General features: G+C 44.9%; 1 protein-coding gene and 1 long non-coding RNA gene across 7 annotated transcripts in view; one reads left to right on the top strand and one right to left on the bottom strand.

Annotated features, from left to right (window-relative positions):
• CFAP57 (cilia and flagella associated protein 57) overlaps positions 1–15908 on the top strand; it is a 172740-nt gene that overhangs the window by 17492 nt on the left and 139340 nt on the right. For all 6 annotated transcript variants that reach the window (XM_075914599.1, XM_075914598.1, XM_075914597.1 and 3 more), the window contains exon 2: positions 270–586. In XM_075914599.1, the coding sequence (XP_075770714.1) occupies positions 270–586 (317 nt within the window). The remainder of the gene's footprint in view (positions 1–269; positions 587–15908) is intronic.
• Positions 12374–15908, bottom strand: part of LOC142823517 (uncharacterized) — a 45451-nt gene continuing 41916 nt past the window's right edge. Inside the window, exon 6 of the long non-coding RNA XR_012898724.1 lies at positions 12374–12447. This is a non-coding gene — a long non-coding RNA (uncharacterized LOC142823517). The remainder of the gene's footprint in view (positions 12448–15908) is intronic.

The raw sequence follows: 15908 nt of genomic DNA, 5'->3' as shown, positions 1-15908 counted from the left end.
GAGGGCTTATAGTACAGTAGTAGACATGTAGGCTTGTAAATTGCAAGTGTAGATATAGCCTCCGTATGTATGCACAAGAGGCAGAATTTGCATGAGTAACCTTAGCGCTGACATTTCCTGATTTTTTGTAATGTTTATTTATGAAATTTTAGTATTGTAATAATACATTTTGCAGAATTTAATTATGCATATTTGATCTTCTGCACAACATCTTCCCTCCCAGTTCAGTTAATACAGTCTATGCCTATCTCTCACTCTCTGCTTGACAGGATCTGAGAAGAGTCAGGGGATGTTAGCATTGGCCATGAGTCCAAATCGACGCTATCTGGCCATCTCTGAGATCGTGCAAGAGAAACCCACTATCACAATCTATGAATTGCCATCAGTCCCATGTAAAAAGCGAAAAGTACTCAGTGTTTTTGACTTCCCTGTTCAGGAATTTATCAGCCTAGCCTTTTCTCCTGATTCTAAGTATCTGGTAGCCCAGACTGGACCTCCCGAGTCAAACCTTGCCTATTGGATGTGGGAGAAGCAAAGAATGATGGCAGTTGTCAAGGCTGATGTCCAGAACAACCCTGTCTATCAGGTAATGTTGGATGAACTGCATGGGTCGGGAAGAAATGCTGCTCTATAACAGGAATACCTGCTTCCAGTAACTTCTGTTATAGGGCATAAGCACAACAAAACCATTGTCCTGTAAAAGAAACTCTTTCTTCCAGTTGTTCCTGTATAAGCACACCAGCACTACTTTCACCTTGCTGGGTTAACAGCATAGTATAGATGTTCTACGCCAGATAATGTATATCTTACACAATCCAACTTTCTCAATAATTGAGGTTGAGCAACACCTCCCAAAAATATCTCTATGCTTTGTTTTCTAAAATGCTGTAAATCTACTACATATTTGAGAGAGTTTATATGTCTGTCTGTTAATGGTAAGAGCTAGAACCACCAAAGTTGGTATGCAGCTTCCTCTTTTAACTTAAAGCAAGGGCAGGGTTTGGTTTTGCCAGGACAATGGGATGTGCGTCGAGTGTGATTGTTTCCCATCAAACGGGAAGGGAAGCTGTGATAGTAAGGACAGTTATACTCCAGAATGTGAACTCAAATGTGAACTCAACTGTGAAATTTCAGAACTATTAACTGTGGTTTGTAACCTATCCTTTAAATCAGCTTCTGTACCCAAAATACAGGACTATGTAGCACTTTAAAGACTAACAAGATGGTTTATTAGATGATGAGCTTTCATGGGCCAGACCCACTTCCTCAGATCAAATAGTGGCCCACGAAATAGTCTGGCCCACGAAAGCTCATTATCTAATAAACCATCTGGTTAGTCTTTAAAGTGCTACATAGTCCTGTATTTTGTTTCAGCTACACCAGACTAACACGGCTACATTTCTATCACTCTATTGTACCCAATGACTGGAAGATAGCTAATGTAACACCAATATTTAAAAAGGCTCTAGAGGCGATCCTGGCAATTACAGACCTGTAAGTCTAATGTCAGTACCGGGCAAATTAGCTGAAACAATAGTAAAGAATAAAATTGTCAGACACATAGAAGGACATATTTGTTGTGCAAAAGTCAATGTGGTTTCTGTAAAGGGAAATCATGTCTTACTAATCTACTAGAGTTCTTTGAAGGGGTCAACAAACATGTGGACAATGGGGATCCAGTAGATTCAGTGTACTTAGATTTCCAGAAGTGACAAGGAGTCCTGTGGCACCTTATAGACTAACATGTATTGGAGCATAAGCTTTCGTGGGTAAAGACCCACGTTGTCAGATGTGTGTAGTGGCATGTAGATGCATGTAGTGGCAACTAAATGCATCTGACGAAAGCTTTGCCCACGAAAGCTTATGCTCCAATACATGTTAGTCTATAAGGCGCCACAGGACTGCTTGTCACTTTTGCAGATCCAGACTAACACGGTTACCCCTCTGATACTTAGATTTCCAGAAAGCCTTTGACAAAGTCCCTCACCAAAAGCTCTTACGTAAATTAAGTTGTCATGGGATAAGAGAGAAGATCCTTTCATGGATTGAGAACTGGTTAAAACACAGGAAACAAAGGGTAGGAATACATGGTAAATTTTAAGAATGGAGAGGGATAACTAGTGGTGTTCCCCAAGGGTCAGTCCTAGGACCAATCCTATTCAACTTATTCATGAATGGTCTGAAGAAAGGGGTAAACAGTGTAGTGCAAAGTTTGCAGATGATACTAAACTGCTCAAGGTAGTTAAGACCAAAGCAGACTGTGTAGAACTTCAAAAAGATGTCACCAAACTAAGTGATTTAGGCTGCTAGGAAAGAGACTGAAATCCAGGACCTCTATGGTGGCATTCTCGGAAATGCTTCCAGTTCCACGCGCAGGGCCAGGTAGGCAGGCGGAGCTTCAGAGTCTCAATGCGTGGATGAGATGATGGTGTAGGGAAGAGGGGTTTAGATTTATTAGGAACTGTGGACCCTTTTGGGAGAGAGGGAGCTTATACAGGAAGGATGGGCTCCACCTAAACCAGAGTGGAACCAGACTGCTGGCACTGAACATTAAAAAGGCCGTAGAGCAGTTTTTAAACTAAGAGATGGGGAAAGCCGATTGGTGTGGAGATGCACATAAATCGGAGGGAGACTTCTCTTAAAGGAGAATCCATTGATAGAGATTCTCTAAGCCCGTGGTCCCCAACACGGTGCCCGTGGGCGCCATGGCGCCCGCGGGGGCATTTCCATGCGCCCGCCAGGTGCTCGGGGCTAGAATCGCTATGGATAGTAATTCCATGCTCCAATAATAAGAAATTAGCAGTAGGGATATATTACCGCCAGGTGCTCGGGGCTAGAATCGCTATGGATAGTAATTCCATGCTCCAATAATAAGAAATTAGCAGTAGGGATATATTACCGCCAGGTGCTCGGGGCTAGAATCGCTATGGATAGTAATTCCATGCTCCAATAATAAGAAATTAGCAGTAGGGATATATTACCGACCACCTGACCAGCGATACTGACATTGAAATGCTAAGGGAGATTAGAGAGGCTACCAAAATAAAGAACTCTATAATAATGGGGGATTTTAATTACCCCCATATTGACTGGATACATGTCACCTCAGGAAGAGAAGTGGAGATAAAATTTCTCAATGGCTTAAATGACTGCTTCTTGGAGCAGCTGGTGCACGAACCCACAAGGGGAGAGGTAATTCTCGATTTAGTCCTGAGTGGAGCGCAGGATCAGGTCCAGGAAATAACCGTTACAGGATCGCTTGGGAATAGTGACCATAATATAATAACATTCAACATTCCTGTGGTGGGAAGAACACCTCAGCAGTCCAGCACCCTGGCATTTAATTTCAAAAAGGAGAATTACATAAAAATGAGGAGGTTAGTTAAACGGAAATTAAAAGGCACAGTGACTAGAGCCAAATCCCTGAAAGCTGCATGGAAACTTTTTAAAGACACCATAATAGAGGCCCAACTTAAATGTATACCCCAAATTAAAAAACATAGCAAGAGACCTAAAAAAAGTGTCACCGTGGCTTAACCACCATGTAAAAGAAGCAGTGAGGGACAAAAAGGTATCTTTTAAGAAGTGGAAGTCCAATCCTAGTGAGATAAATAGAAAGGAACATAAACACGGTCAAATCAAGTGTAAAAATGTAATAAGAAAAGCAAAAAAAGATTTTGAGGAACAGCTAGCCAAAAACTCAAAAAGAAATAACAAAATGTTTTTAAGTACATTAGAAGCAGGAAGCCTGCTAAAAAACCTGTGGGTCCCCTAGATGATCAAGCTATAAAAGGAGCAATCAAGGACGATAAAGCCATTGCGGAGAAACTAAATGATTTCTTTGCTTCAGTCTTCACGGCTGAGGACGTTGGGGAGATTCCTGAATCTGTACCGTCCTTTGTGGGTGATGAATCTGAGGAACTGTCCCAGATTGAAGTGTCATTAGAGGAGGTTTTGGAACAAATAGAAAAACTTAATGTTAACAAATCTCTGGGACCGGATGGCATTCATCCAAGGGTTCTAAAAGAACTCAAATGGGAAATTGCTGAGCTATTATCTGTGGTTTGTAAGCTATCCTTTACATCGGCTTCCGTACCTAATGACTGCTACCCCTTCCTGCTTCTCCATGTGGGAACTAATGATACGGCCAAGAATGATCTTGAGCATGTTACTGCGGGTTATGTAGCGCTAGGAAGAAGGATCCAAGAATTTGGAGCGCAAGTGGTATTCTTCTCCATCCTCCCTGTTGAAGGGAAAGGACTGGGCAGGGATCGTCGAATTGAGGACGTAAATGCGTGGTTGCGCAGATGGTGTCGCAGAGAGGGCTTTGGTTTCTTCGACCATGGGACTCTGTTCTGGGCGCAAGGATTGTTAGGAAGAGATGGGATCCACCTAACGAAGAGAGGAAGGAGCATCTTCACGGGCAGGCTTGCAAACCTAGTGAGGAGGGCTTTAAACTAGGTTCGTCGGGGGACGGTGACCAAACCCCTGAGGGGAGTGGAAAAGTCAGATACCGGGAAGAAATGCACAGAGGAAGGGGCAAGAAAGGAGGACCCATGTTTCGAATGGAGAAGATAGGACGATCAACTGGTTACCTGAAGTGTTTGTACACTAATGCGAGAAGCCTGGGCAACAAACAGGAAGAACTGGAGGCCCTGGCCCAGACCAAGAAATATGATTTAATTGGAATAACAGAGACTTGGTGGGATGTCTCGCATGACTGGAGCGCTGTCATGGAAGGGTATAGACTGTTCAGGAACAACAGGCAGGGGAGAAAAGGAGGAGGAGTTGCACTATATGTAAAAGAGCACTACGATTGCTCTGAACTCCAGTATAAAGAGGGAGAAAAACCTGTTGAGAGTCTAGGGGTTAAATTTAAAGGAGCAAACAACAGCTTTGATGTTGTGGTTGGTGTTTGCTACAGGTCATCGAATCAGGTGGATGAGGTAGATGAGGCTTTCTTTGGACAACTGAGCGAAGCTTCCAGATCGCAGGCCCTGGTTCTCGTGGGGGACTTTAATCACTCTGACATCTGCTGGGAAACCTCTACGGCAGTACACAGGCAATCCAGGAAGATTTTGGAGAATGTTGGGGATAACTTCTTGGTACAAGTGCTGAAGGATCCGACCAGGGGCTGTGCGCAGCTTGACCTTCTGCTCACAAACAGGGAGGAACTAATAGAGGAAGTGGAGGTGGGTGACAACCTGGGAAGCAGTGATCATGAGATGGTAGATTTCAGGATCCTGATCAAAGGAAGAAAAGAGAGTAGTAAAATACAAACCTTGGACTTCAAAAAAGCAGATTTTGACTCCCTCCGAGATCTGATGGGCAGAATCCCCTGGGATGTTAACATGAAGGGGAAAGGAGTCCAGGACAGCTGGCAGTATTTTAAAGAAGCCTTATTGAAGGCACAGAAAGAAACCATTCTGACGCGTAGCAAAAGAGGCAAACATGATAGGAGACCGGATTTGCTTACAGGGGAAATCCTTGGTGAACTTAAGCACAAAAAGGAAGCTTACAAAGAGTGGAAACTTGGACAAATGACCAGGGAGGAGTTTAAAGGTATAGCTCGAGAATGCCGGGGGGTTATCAGGAAGGCGAAAGCGCAAATGGAATTGCGACTGGCTAAGGATGTGAAGGATAACAAGAAAGGTTTCTACAGGCATGTTAACAAGAAGAAGGTGATCAGAGAGGGTGTGCGGCCCCTAATGGATGAAGGAGGTAACCTAGTGACAGATGATGTGGGGAAAGCTGAAGTACTCAATGCTTTGTTTGCATCTGTATTCACGGACAAGGTCGGCTCCTGGACTTCTGCGCCAAGTGACGCAAGATGGGATGAAGATGGACAGCCCATGGTGGGTAAAGAACAAGTTAGGAACTATTTAGAAAAGCTAAAAGTACATAAATCCATGGGTCCAGACTTAGTGCGTCCGAGGGTACTGAGGGAGTTGGCAAATGTCATCGTGGAGCCTTTGGCTATTATCTTTGAAAAGTCGTGGAGATCGGGAGAAATCCCGGATGACTGGAAAAAGGCAAATGTAGTGCCCATCTTCAAAAAAGGGAGGAAGGATGATCCAGGGAACTATAGGCCGGTCAGTCTTACCTCGGTTCCTGGAAAAATCATGGAAGGGATCCTTAAGGAATCCATATTGAGGCACTTGGATGAGAGGAAAGTGATTAGGAATAGTCAGCATGGATTCACAAAGGGCAAGTCGTGCCTGACCAATCTGATTAGCTTCTATGATGAGGTAACTGGCTCGGTGGACATGGGGAAGTCAGTGGATGTGATATACCTTGACTTTAGCAAGGCTTTTGATACGGTCTCCCACAATATTCTTGCCAGCAAGTTAAGGGATTGTGGATTGGATAAATGGACGGTAAGATGGATAGAAAGATGGCTAGAAGGCCAGGCCCAGTGAGTAGTGATCAATGGCTCGATGTCAGGATGTCGGTCGGTGTCTAGCGGAGTGCCCCAAGGTTCGGTTCTAGGACCGGTTTTGTTCAATATCTTTATTAATGATCTGGATGAGGGGATGGATTGCACCCTCAGCAAGTTTGCAGATAACACTAAGCTGGGGGGAGAGGTAGATACACTTAAGGGCAGAGATAGGGTACAGAATGACTTAGACAAATTGGAGGATTGGGCCACAAGAAATCTGATGAGGTTCAACAAGGACAAGTGTAGAGTCCTGCACTTGGGACGGAAGAATCCCAAGCATAGTTACAAGCTGGGGACCAACCGGTTAAGTAGTAGTTCTGCAGAAAAGGACCTGGGGGTTACAGTGGATAAGAAGCTAGATATGAGTCAAAAGTGTGCCGTTATTGCCAAGAAGGCTAATGGCATATTAGGTTGCATTAAGAGGAGCATTGCCAGCAGATCCAGAGATGTCATCATTCCCCTTTATTCGGCTTTGGTAAGGCCGCATCTGGAGTATTGTGTCCAGTTCTGGGCCCCCCACTACAAAAAGGATGTGGACGCATTGGAGAGGGTCCAGCGGAGGGCAACCAAAATGATTAGGGGGCTGGAGCATATGACTTATGAGGAGAGGCTGAGGGACTTGGGTCTGTTTAGTCTGCAGAAGCGAAGAGTGAGGGGGGATTTGATAGCAGTCTTCAACTTCCTGCAGGGAGGTTCCAAAGAGGATGGAGAGAGGCTGTTCTCAGTAGTGACAGATGGCAGAACAAGGAGCAATGGTCTCAAGTTGTGGTGGGAGAGGTCTAGGTTGGATATTAGGACAAACTATTTCACTAGGAGGGTGGTGAAGCGCTGGAATGGGTTACCTAGGGAAGTAGTAGAGTCTCCATCCCTAGAGGTGTTTAAGTCTCAGCTTGACAAAGCCCTGGCCGGGTTGATTTAGTTGGAATTAGTCCTACCTCGATCAGGGGGCTGGACTTGATGACCTTCTGAGGTCTCTTCCAGTTCTATGATTCTATGATTCTATGACTGGAAGGTAGCCAACGTGACACCAATATTTAAAAAGGGCTCTAGAGGCCATCCTGTCAATTACAGACCAGTATGTCTAACTTCAGTACCTGGCAAATTAGTCGAAACAATTGTAAAGAATAAAATTGTGAAGCATGTAGAAGAACATAATTTGTTGGACAAAAGTCAACATGGTTTCTGTAAAGGGAAATCCTGTCTTACTAATCTGTTAGAGTTCTTTGAAGGGGTTAACAAACATGCGGACAAGGGGGATCCAGATATAGTATACTTGGATTTTCAGAAAGCCTTTGACAATTCCCTCACCAAAGGCTCTTGTGTAAATTACATGACCATGAGATAAGAGGGAAGGTCCTTTCTTGGACTGAGAACTGGTTAAAAGACGGGAAACAAAGGGTAGGAATAATTGGTAAATTTTCAGATTGGAGAGGGGTAACTAGTGGTGTCCCCCAAGGGTCAGTCCTGGGACCAATTCTTTTCAACTTATTCATAAATGATCTGGAGAAAAGGGTAAGCAGTGAGGGTACGTCTACACTACAACGTTAATTCGAACTAACTTAGTTCGAATTAGTTAATTCGAACTAAGCTAATTCGAACTACTGCATCTAGAACTAAAAAACTAGTTTGAATTAGCGTTTTGCTAATTCGAACTAGCATGTCCATATTAAGTGGACCCTGAAGCGGGGTTAAGGATGGCCGGAAGCAGTGCTGGCAGGGCATCAGAGGAGGACTTAGAACGTGGAGATGCTGTGTCAGGCTAGCCGAGGGCTGTGCTTAAAGGGTCCCAACCCCCACCCCGGACAGTTAGTTCTCAGGGGTGCCCCGCTTGCAAAGCAGTCCTGGCTTGGATTGCCCAGAGTACCCACACTGGGCACATCACAGCACTCGGCCATCAGACCAGCTGCACTTGCCGCAGACTGCCATCTGGGGAGAGGGGGTAATTGGGGGGCTGCAGGAGAGCTTCCACCCCAAAAGCCCGCAGAGCCAGCCCAGTCCTCCCCATCAGGGGCGCGTACCCCATTCCTCCCTCACCTCCTTCCACTTACCCTTCCCTAGCCCCTCTTCTTGATGTACAAAAGAAAGGACAATTGTGTTCAAAAATTGAATCTGTCTTTATTGAACAAAACTGGGGGAGACTGGGAAAAGGAGGTGGGAGAGGGGAAGAGAGAGGCTGGGAGAGGGGAGGGCAACTAAAATGATGAGGGGTTGGGAACAGGTCCCATATGAAGAGAGGCTAAAGAGAATGGGACTTTTCAGCTTAGAAAAGAGGAGACAGAGGGGGGACAGGATAGAGGTCTCTGAAAGCAGGAGTTGGGTGGAGAGGGTGCATACAGAAAAGTTCTTCATTAGTTCCCATAAAGAAGGACTAGAGGACACCAAAGGAAAGGAATGGGTAGCAGGCTTCAAACTAGTAACAGAAAGTTGTTCTTCACAAAGCAAAGAGTCAACCTGTGGAACTCCTTGCTGCAGGAGGCTGTGAAGGCTAGAACTAGAACAGAGTTTAAAGGGAAGTGAGATCAAGTCATGGAGGTTGGGTCCATGGAGGAGTATTAGCCAGGGGGTAGGAGTGGTGTCCCTGCCCAAAGTTTGTGAAAGGCTGGAGAGGGATGGCACGAGATAAATGGCTTGGTCACTGTCTTCGGTCCATCCCCTCCAGGGTCCTTAGGGTTGGCCGCTGTCGGCAGACAGGCTACTGGGCTAGATGGACCTTTGGTCTGACCCAGTACGGCCATTGTAAGCTCAGGGCTCAGGGTCGGGGGTCTCAGTGGACCCCCTTGATTTTCATGCACACCTGCTCCTGGGTGGCCAGGCTGGCAGCTCTCCTGCCCTAGCCGGCCACTTTCCTGTGCCTAGTGCGGAGGTCGTGGACGAGGTCCACGATGTCCGCACTAGCCCAGGCGGGTGCCCTCCTCTTGTGGTCCCGGGCAAGCTCCCGGGAGCCGCCAGCCTGGTCCCGGGAAGAGGGGGAGGGCTGGGGGGCATCGTGTGGGTGGCTCGAGCCGTGCCAGGTGCAGGGTCTGCTGGCTGGGTGCTGGCAGGCTTGCACCTGGCACGGGCACCATAGCCAGCCCGAGCCCCTTTAAGGGGTCCGGGGCCGGGAGGGGGGCAGTAGAGTTTCCCTGGTGTTGGCCAGAGTGGCCACCAGGGAAACCTGGGGAGGGCTAGCCTCCCACTAGTTCGAATTAAGGGTCTACACAGCCCTTAATTCGAACTAGTAAGTTCGAACTAGGCTTAATTCTCGTGGTATGAGGATTACCTAGTTCGAACTAAGCACTCCGCTAGTTCAAATTAAATTCGAACTAATGCAGCGCTAGTGTAGCGCCTGTGAAAGTTAGTTCGAACTAACATCTATTAGTTCGAACTAACTTTGTAGTGTAGACGTACCCTGAGGTAGTAAAGTTTGCAGATGATACAAAACTGTTTAGGATAGTCAAAACAGAAGCAGACTGTGAGGGACTCCAAGAAGATCTCACCAAACTGAGTGATTGGGCAATAAAATGGCAAATGAAATTTAATGTAGATAAGTGTAAAGTAATGCACATCGGGAAAAATAATCCCAACTATACGTACAGTATGATGCGGGCTAATGTGGCAACGACAAATCAGGAAAGAGATCTTGGAGTTATCGTGGACAGTTCTCTGAAAACTTCCACACAGTGTGCAGCGGCGGTCAAAAAATCAATAAGGATGCTAGGAATTATTAGGAAAGGGATAGAAAATAAGACCCAGAATAATTTACTGCCCCTGCATAAAACTATGGTACGCCCACATCTTGAATACTGTGTACAGATGTGGTCTCCTCACTTCAAAAAAGATATTTTGGCCTTGGAAAGGGTTCAGAAAAGGGTGACTAAAATGATTAGGGGTTTGGAACGGGTCCTATATGAGGAGCGGTTAAAGCGACTGGGACTTTTCAGTTTAGAAAAGAGGAGACTGAGGGGGGATATGATAGAGGACTATAAAATCATGAGTGGTGTGGAGAGGGCCGATAAAGAAAAGTTATTTATTAGTTTCCTAAATAGAAGAACTAGAGGTCACCAAATGAAATTAATGGGTAGCAGGTTTAAAACTAATAAAAGAAAGTTCTTCTTCACACAGCGTGTAGTCAACCTGTGGAACTCCTTGCCAGAGGAGGCTGTGAAGGCTAGGACTGTAACAGAGTTTAAAGAGAAGCTAGATAATTTCATAGAGGTTAGGTCCATAAAAGGCTATTAGCCAGGGGATAAAATGGTGTCGTTGGCCTCTGTTTGTCAGAGGCTGGAGAGGGATGGCAGGAGACGAATCGCTTGATCACTGTCTTTGGTCCACCCTCCCTGGGGCATCTGGTGCTGGCCACTGTCGGCAGACAGGATACTGGGCTAGAAGGATCTTTGGTCTGATCCAGTACGGCCATTCTTGTGTTCTTATGTTATGTTAACAAAATCGCAAGTGATATTTAATGTGGATAAATGTAAAATAATGCACATTGGAAAAAATAACCCCAACTATGCATACAATATGATGGGGACTAATTTAGCAACAACTAATCAGGAAAGTGATCGTAGAATCATCGTGGATAGTTCTCTGAAGACGTCCATGCAATGTGCAGCAGCAGTCAAAAAAGCAAAAAGGATGTTAGGAATCATTAAAAAAGGGATAGAGAATAAGACAGAGAATATCTTATTGCCCTTATATAAATCCATGGGACGCCCGCATCTTGAATACTGCATACAGATGTGGTCTCCTCATCTCAAAAAAGATATATTAGCATTAGAAAAGGTTCAGAAAAGGGCAACTAAAATGATGAGGGGTTTGGAATGGGTCCCATATGAGGACAGATTAAAGAGACTAGGACTTTTTAGCTTGGAAAAGAGACTAAAGGGGGATATGATAGAGGTATATAAAATCATGAATGGTGTGGAGAAAGTTAAATAAGAAAAAGTTGTTTACTTGTTTCCATAATGTAAGAACTAGGGGCCACCAAATGAAATTAATGGGCAGCAGGTTTAAAACAAATAAAAGGAAGTTCTTCTTCACAGAGAGCACAGTCATCCTGTGGAACTCCTTGCCTGAGGAGGTTGTGAAGGCTAGGACTATAACAGGGTTTAAAAGAGAACTAGATAAATTCATGGAGGTTAAGTCCATTAATGGCTATTAGCCAGGATGGGTAAGGAATGATTTCCCTAGCTTCTGTCTGTCAGAGGGTGGAGATGAATGGCAGGAGAGAGATCGCTTGATTGTTACCGGTTCGGTTCACTCCCTCTGGGGCACCTGGAATTGGCCTCTGTCGGCAGACAGGATACTCGGTTGGATGGACCTTTGGTCTGACCCAGTATGGCTGTTCTTATGTTCTAGAATGACTATGGGGGCAGCATGCAAGCATGTCCCCAACAGCCCCACAGAGCAATGGAGCAGCCTCTGGCCATTCCCACCCCCTGCTCTGAGCCGCCTAACACTCTGCCCTCACTCCTGCACTCCTGTCTCCTGCACTCAGCCCCCCACCTCCTGCCCTGACTTCTACACCCCACATGCTCCCAGTCCCATGCTATGAAGGACCCAATCAATGTCAGGTAAATCTTCTAGTAAAGTAATAAATCATTTGCCAGAACATTAAGGGAACCACTCAGACCATCTGTGGCACATCCCGCGGTCCCCTTCCGTCAATTCCTCGGTGGGGACCCGTTTATGTGTCGGGCTCTACTGTCCCTGCTCCAGTCTGGTAGCGATGCTGTTGCTATTCTCTCCGTTCGCGTTGCCGCCGTGAGACACTATTCACTGCGGCGGGGGACACGGGGAGGGAGAAGGCGGGGCCCGGGCCCGCCCTCGTTCATGGGCCCCAGCCTAGGGCCCTAAGGACTCGGATCTATGGGAATCCGGTCCGGCTGATGGGGCGTCCCACCTCAACTCACCAGCCTGCCAACCACACCGGGTTCTGCCCTAGGCTACTTCCCTTCCTGAAGGCACATTCTGTGCATAATTCCCATTGGAGTATTTCCATTACCATCAAGTGTTTCTATTCCCTTGGCCTGCAAATAAAGGAAACAAAATCAACACTCATTCCAACACAAAATATACAATTAATAGGAACTCAGCTTGACACAGTAAATTCTACTACCTCTTTTGTGCTCGACTGACTCAGAAAAATCAGTTGGCAAACAAACTGCAGAGTAGTCCCTTGGTCAGAACCCACAACTGTATCCATTCATTGGGACACATGGCCGCCTGCAATTCACTTGTTCCAAATGTACGCCTCTTTATGCATTGCCTCCATGGATGGCTCAGTATGGTTTACAGGTCGACATACATACATCCTCTCGCCAAGCTCCTGTACATTCCCTCATAAGTCAGTTCCCTAACATGGTGGACATCTGCGTGCAACCTTGCTCAGGAGTCCCATTCACAAGTCAAGAACCCTCAGTGATCAATAGCAGATAATAGCAAAGGTTGAAGCCATCTCTTCAGAGACTTTCACATTGAGCTAGGGTTTGCTACTACTGTACCACAAAGACGCTAATCTTCCTACTTCTATCCGAGCACATTCCACATCTATAGTGCTCCTACTCAAGATACTGATTGTGGACATTTGTCGAATTGCCACATGGGTCTCTAAGCATGCTTTTGCCACACATTATGCGCTTATGCAAGGTCCATTCTCTGATGTCAATGTAGCCAAGGCTATTTTATCCACCGCTTTTCTACCTCCTTAATATATACAGCTTTTTAGTCACCCCCTGTGGAGCACAGGGCCATCTCTTGAAGAAGAGGAAGTTACTCACCTGTGTAGTAACTGGCTTTCTTTGAGATGAATGTCCCTGTGGGTGCTCCACTACCCACCATCCTCCCCTCTACTTTGGATTTTTTAGTGTAATCTCTGTTGTGGAGAAGGAACTGAAGAGAGCGGCTGTGCATATGCAATGTTGGGGCACCAAAGGGGTGCAATCCTGGCACCGCACCAGCAGTGGCCATGAGGGCACTGCGTCAAAGACTGAGCAATGGGGCACTCATCACAAAGAACATCAGTTACTGCACAGATGAGTAACCACCTCATTTTCCTCCTACCATTCCTTAGAATCATGAACTCTTATAATTTCATAATCACTTTCATCCAAGCTGCCTTCCACTTTCACATTCTCAACCAGTTCTTTCCTATTTGTTAAAATCAAATCTAGAACAGCCTCTCTTAGTAGCTTTTTCCACCTTCTGAAATAAAAAATTGTCTCCAGTTCATTCCAAGAACTTGTTGGATAATCTCTACCCTGCTGTGTTATTTTCCCAACAGGTGTCTGGATAATTGAACTACCCCAGCAGTGGCCAACCCACGGCTTGCAAGCCACATGCGGCTCTTGCCCCCTAAAAGTGTGGCGCACAGAGCCACTCCTGCACTTCCCCTGAACCCTGCTGGCTCCGGCCCCTGGCTTCCCTGTGCTTACCAGGTCGGAGCTGCACGGTTTTAAAAACGGAGCCCAGAATGGTGGCCATATTAAAAGGACAGCCTCCTTTTAAAAAATATAAATATATATTTTTGTTTTTGCTCGACAACCATTGGAATAACTTTTTGTCATAGGGTGACTAGTCTCTTTAAGCATAAATTGGGCCAGCCCCACCTCTGCCATAATTAGCTGCCTCTCATCTTGAGGGGACCAGATGTTAGCCTGATGAACACCTTATCCTCATAAAATGGTCTGAGATAACTCAGATAGTGGGAGGAACTAGCTTTTCTTTTACTTGGAGTCTTTAAATCAAGTCTGGATAGCTGTCTAAAGGTCATGCTCTATGTCAAAAGTTACAGGCTTGATGCAAAAATTTATGAGAGTGGTGCTGTGGCTTGTGTTGTTTATTATTCAGATTAGGTTATCACAATGGTCTATTATGGCTTTAACATTTGAGGAAAGAAAAAAATCTGAGAAAATAATTCTTCTTGCTCAGTTATACTGCCATAGACGCTCCCATGAGGCAGAAAAAGTTATGCAGTCTAAACCTCTCCTAGAGATCTTGGAGTTATCATGGATAGTTCTCTGAAAACATCCACACAGTGTGCAGCAGCAGTCAAAAAAGCAAATAAGATGCTAGGAATTATTAAAAAAGGGATAGAAAATAAGACGAAGAATATCTTACTGCCCCTATATAAAACTATAGTATGCCCACGTCTTGAATACTGTGTACAGATGTGGTCTCCTCACCTCAAAAAAGATATTTTGGCATTAGAAAAGGTTCAGAAAAGGGCAACTAAAATGATTAGGGGCTTGGAACGGGTCCCATATGAGGAGAGGCTAAAGAGACTAGGACTTTTCAGTTTAAAAGAAAGGAGATTAAGGGGGGATATGATAGAGGTCTATAAAATCTTGAGTGGTGTGGAGACGGTGACTAAAGAAAAGTTATTTACTTGTTCCCATAATATAAGAACTAGAGGACACCAAATGAAATTAATGGGTAGCAGGTTTAAAAGAAAGTTCTTCACACAGCTCACAGTCAACCTGTGGAACTCCTTGCCAGAGGATGCTGTGAAGGCTAGGACTATAACAGAGTTTTAAAAGGAGCTAGATAAATTCATGGAGGTTAGGTCCATTAAAGGCTATTAATGGACCTAAGGAATGTGTCCCTACCCTCTGTTTGTCAAAGGCTGGAGAAAGATGGCAGGCGACAAATCGCTTGATCATTATCTTCAGTCCGCCCCCTCTGGGGCACCTGGCACTGGGCACTGTCGGCAGACAGGATACTGTGCTAGATGGACCTTTGGTCTGACCCAGTCTGGCCATTCTTATGTTCTTACATAATTCCTATATTAAGAATCATATAGAATCATAGAATACTAGGACTGGAAGGGACCTCAAGAGGTCATCTAGTCCAGTCCCCTGCCCTCATGACAGGACCAAATACTGTCTAGACCATCCCTGATAGACATTTATCTAACCTACTCTTAAATATCTCCAGAGATGGGGATTCCACAGCCTCCCTGGGCAATTTATTCCAGTGTTTGACTACCCTGACAGTTAGGAACTTTTTCCTAATGTCCAACCTAAACCTCCCTTGCTGCAGTTTAAGCCCATTGCTTCTTGTTCTATCCTCAGAGGCCAAGATGAACAAGTTTTCTCCCTCCTTCTTATGACACCCTTTTAGATACCTGAAATATAAAATTTAGAAAGTAGCAAAACCGTTGTGTCAGAATAATCACAAACATTATTTGTACTACAAGCTCCCGAAGTCTGATCTGCATCAAATAGGACATGGACATTTATATGGATAACAAAAATACTCAGATTTATAATAGTTACTAAAATAATGACCTCATGTTTCAGAGCTTAAGTCAATACATACCTGGATGGATAAAAATCATCGTGTTTTTTGAAAAACTAAATCAGATTTTTATTTAAATGCACACTTAAATTATTTAAACTAAATCTGGATTTGATACCCTATGTTAAGGCTAACATTTACAATATTATATGCAAATGTAATTAAATAAACATAACTAATATTAAACAGCTTC

This window comes from Pelodiscus sinensis, unplaced genomic scaffold (assembly GCF_049634645.1).
Source record: "Pelodiscus sinensis isolate JC-2024 unplaced genomic scaffold, ASM4963464v1 ctg65, whole genome shotgun sequence".
Lineage (NCBI taxonomy): Eukaryota > Metazoa > Chordata > Testudines > Trionychidae > Pelodiscus > Pelodiscus sinensis.
This window is presented reverse-complemented; position numbering and strand designations above follow the sequence as displayed.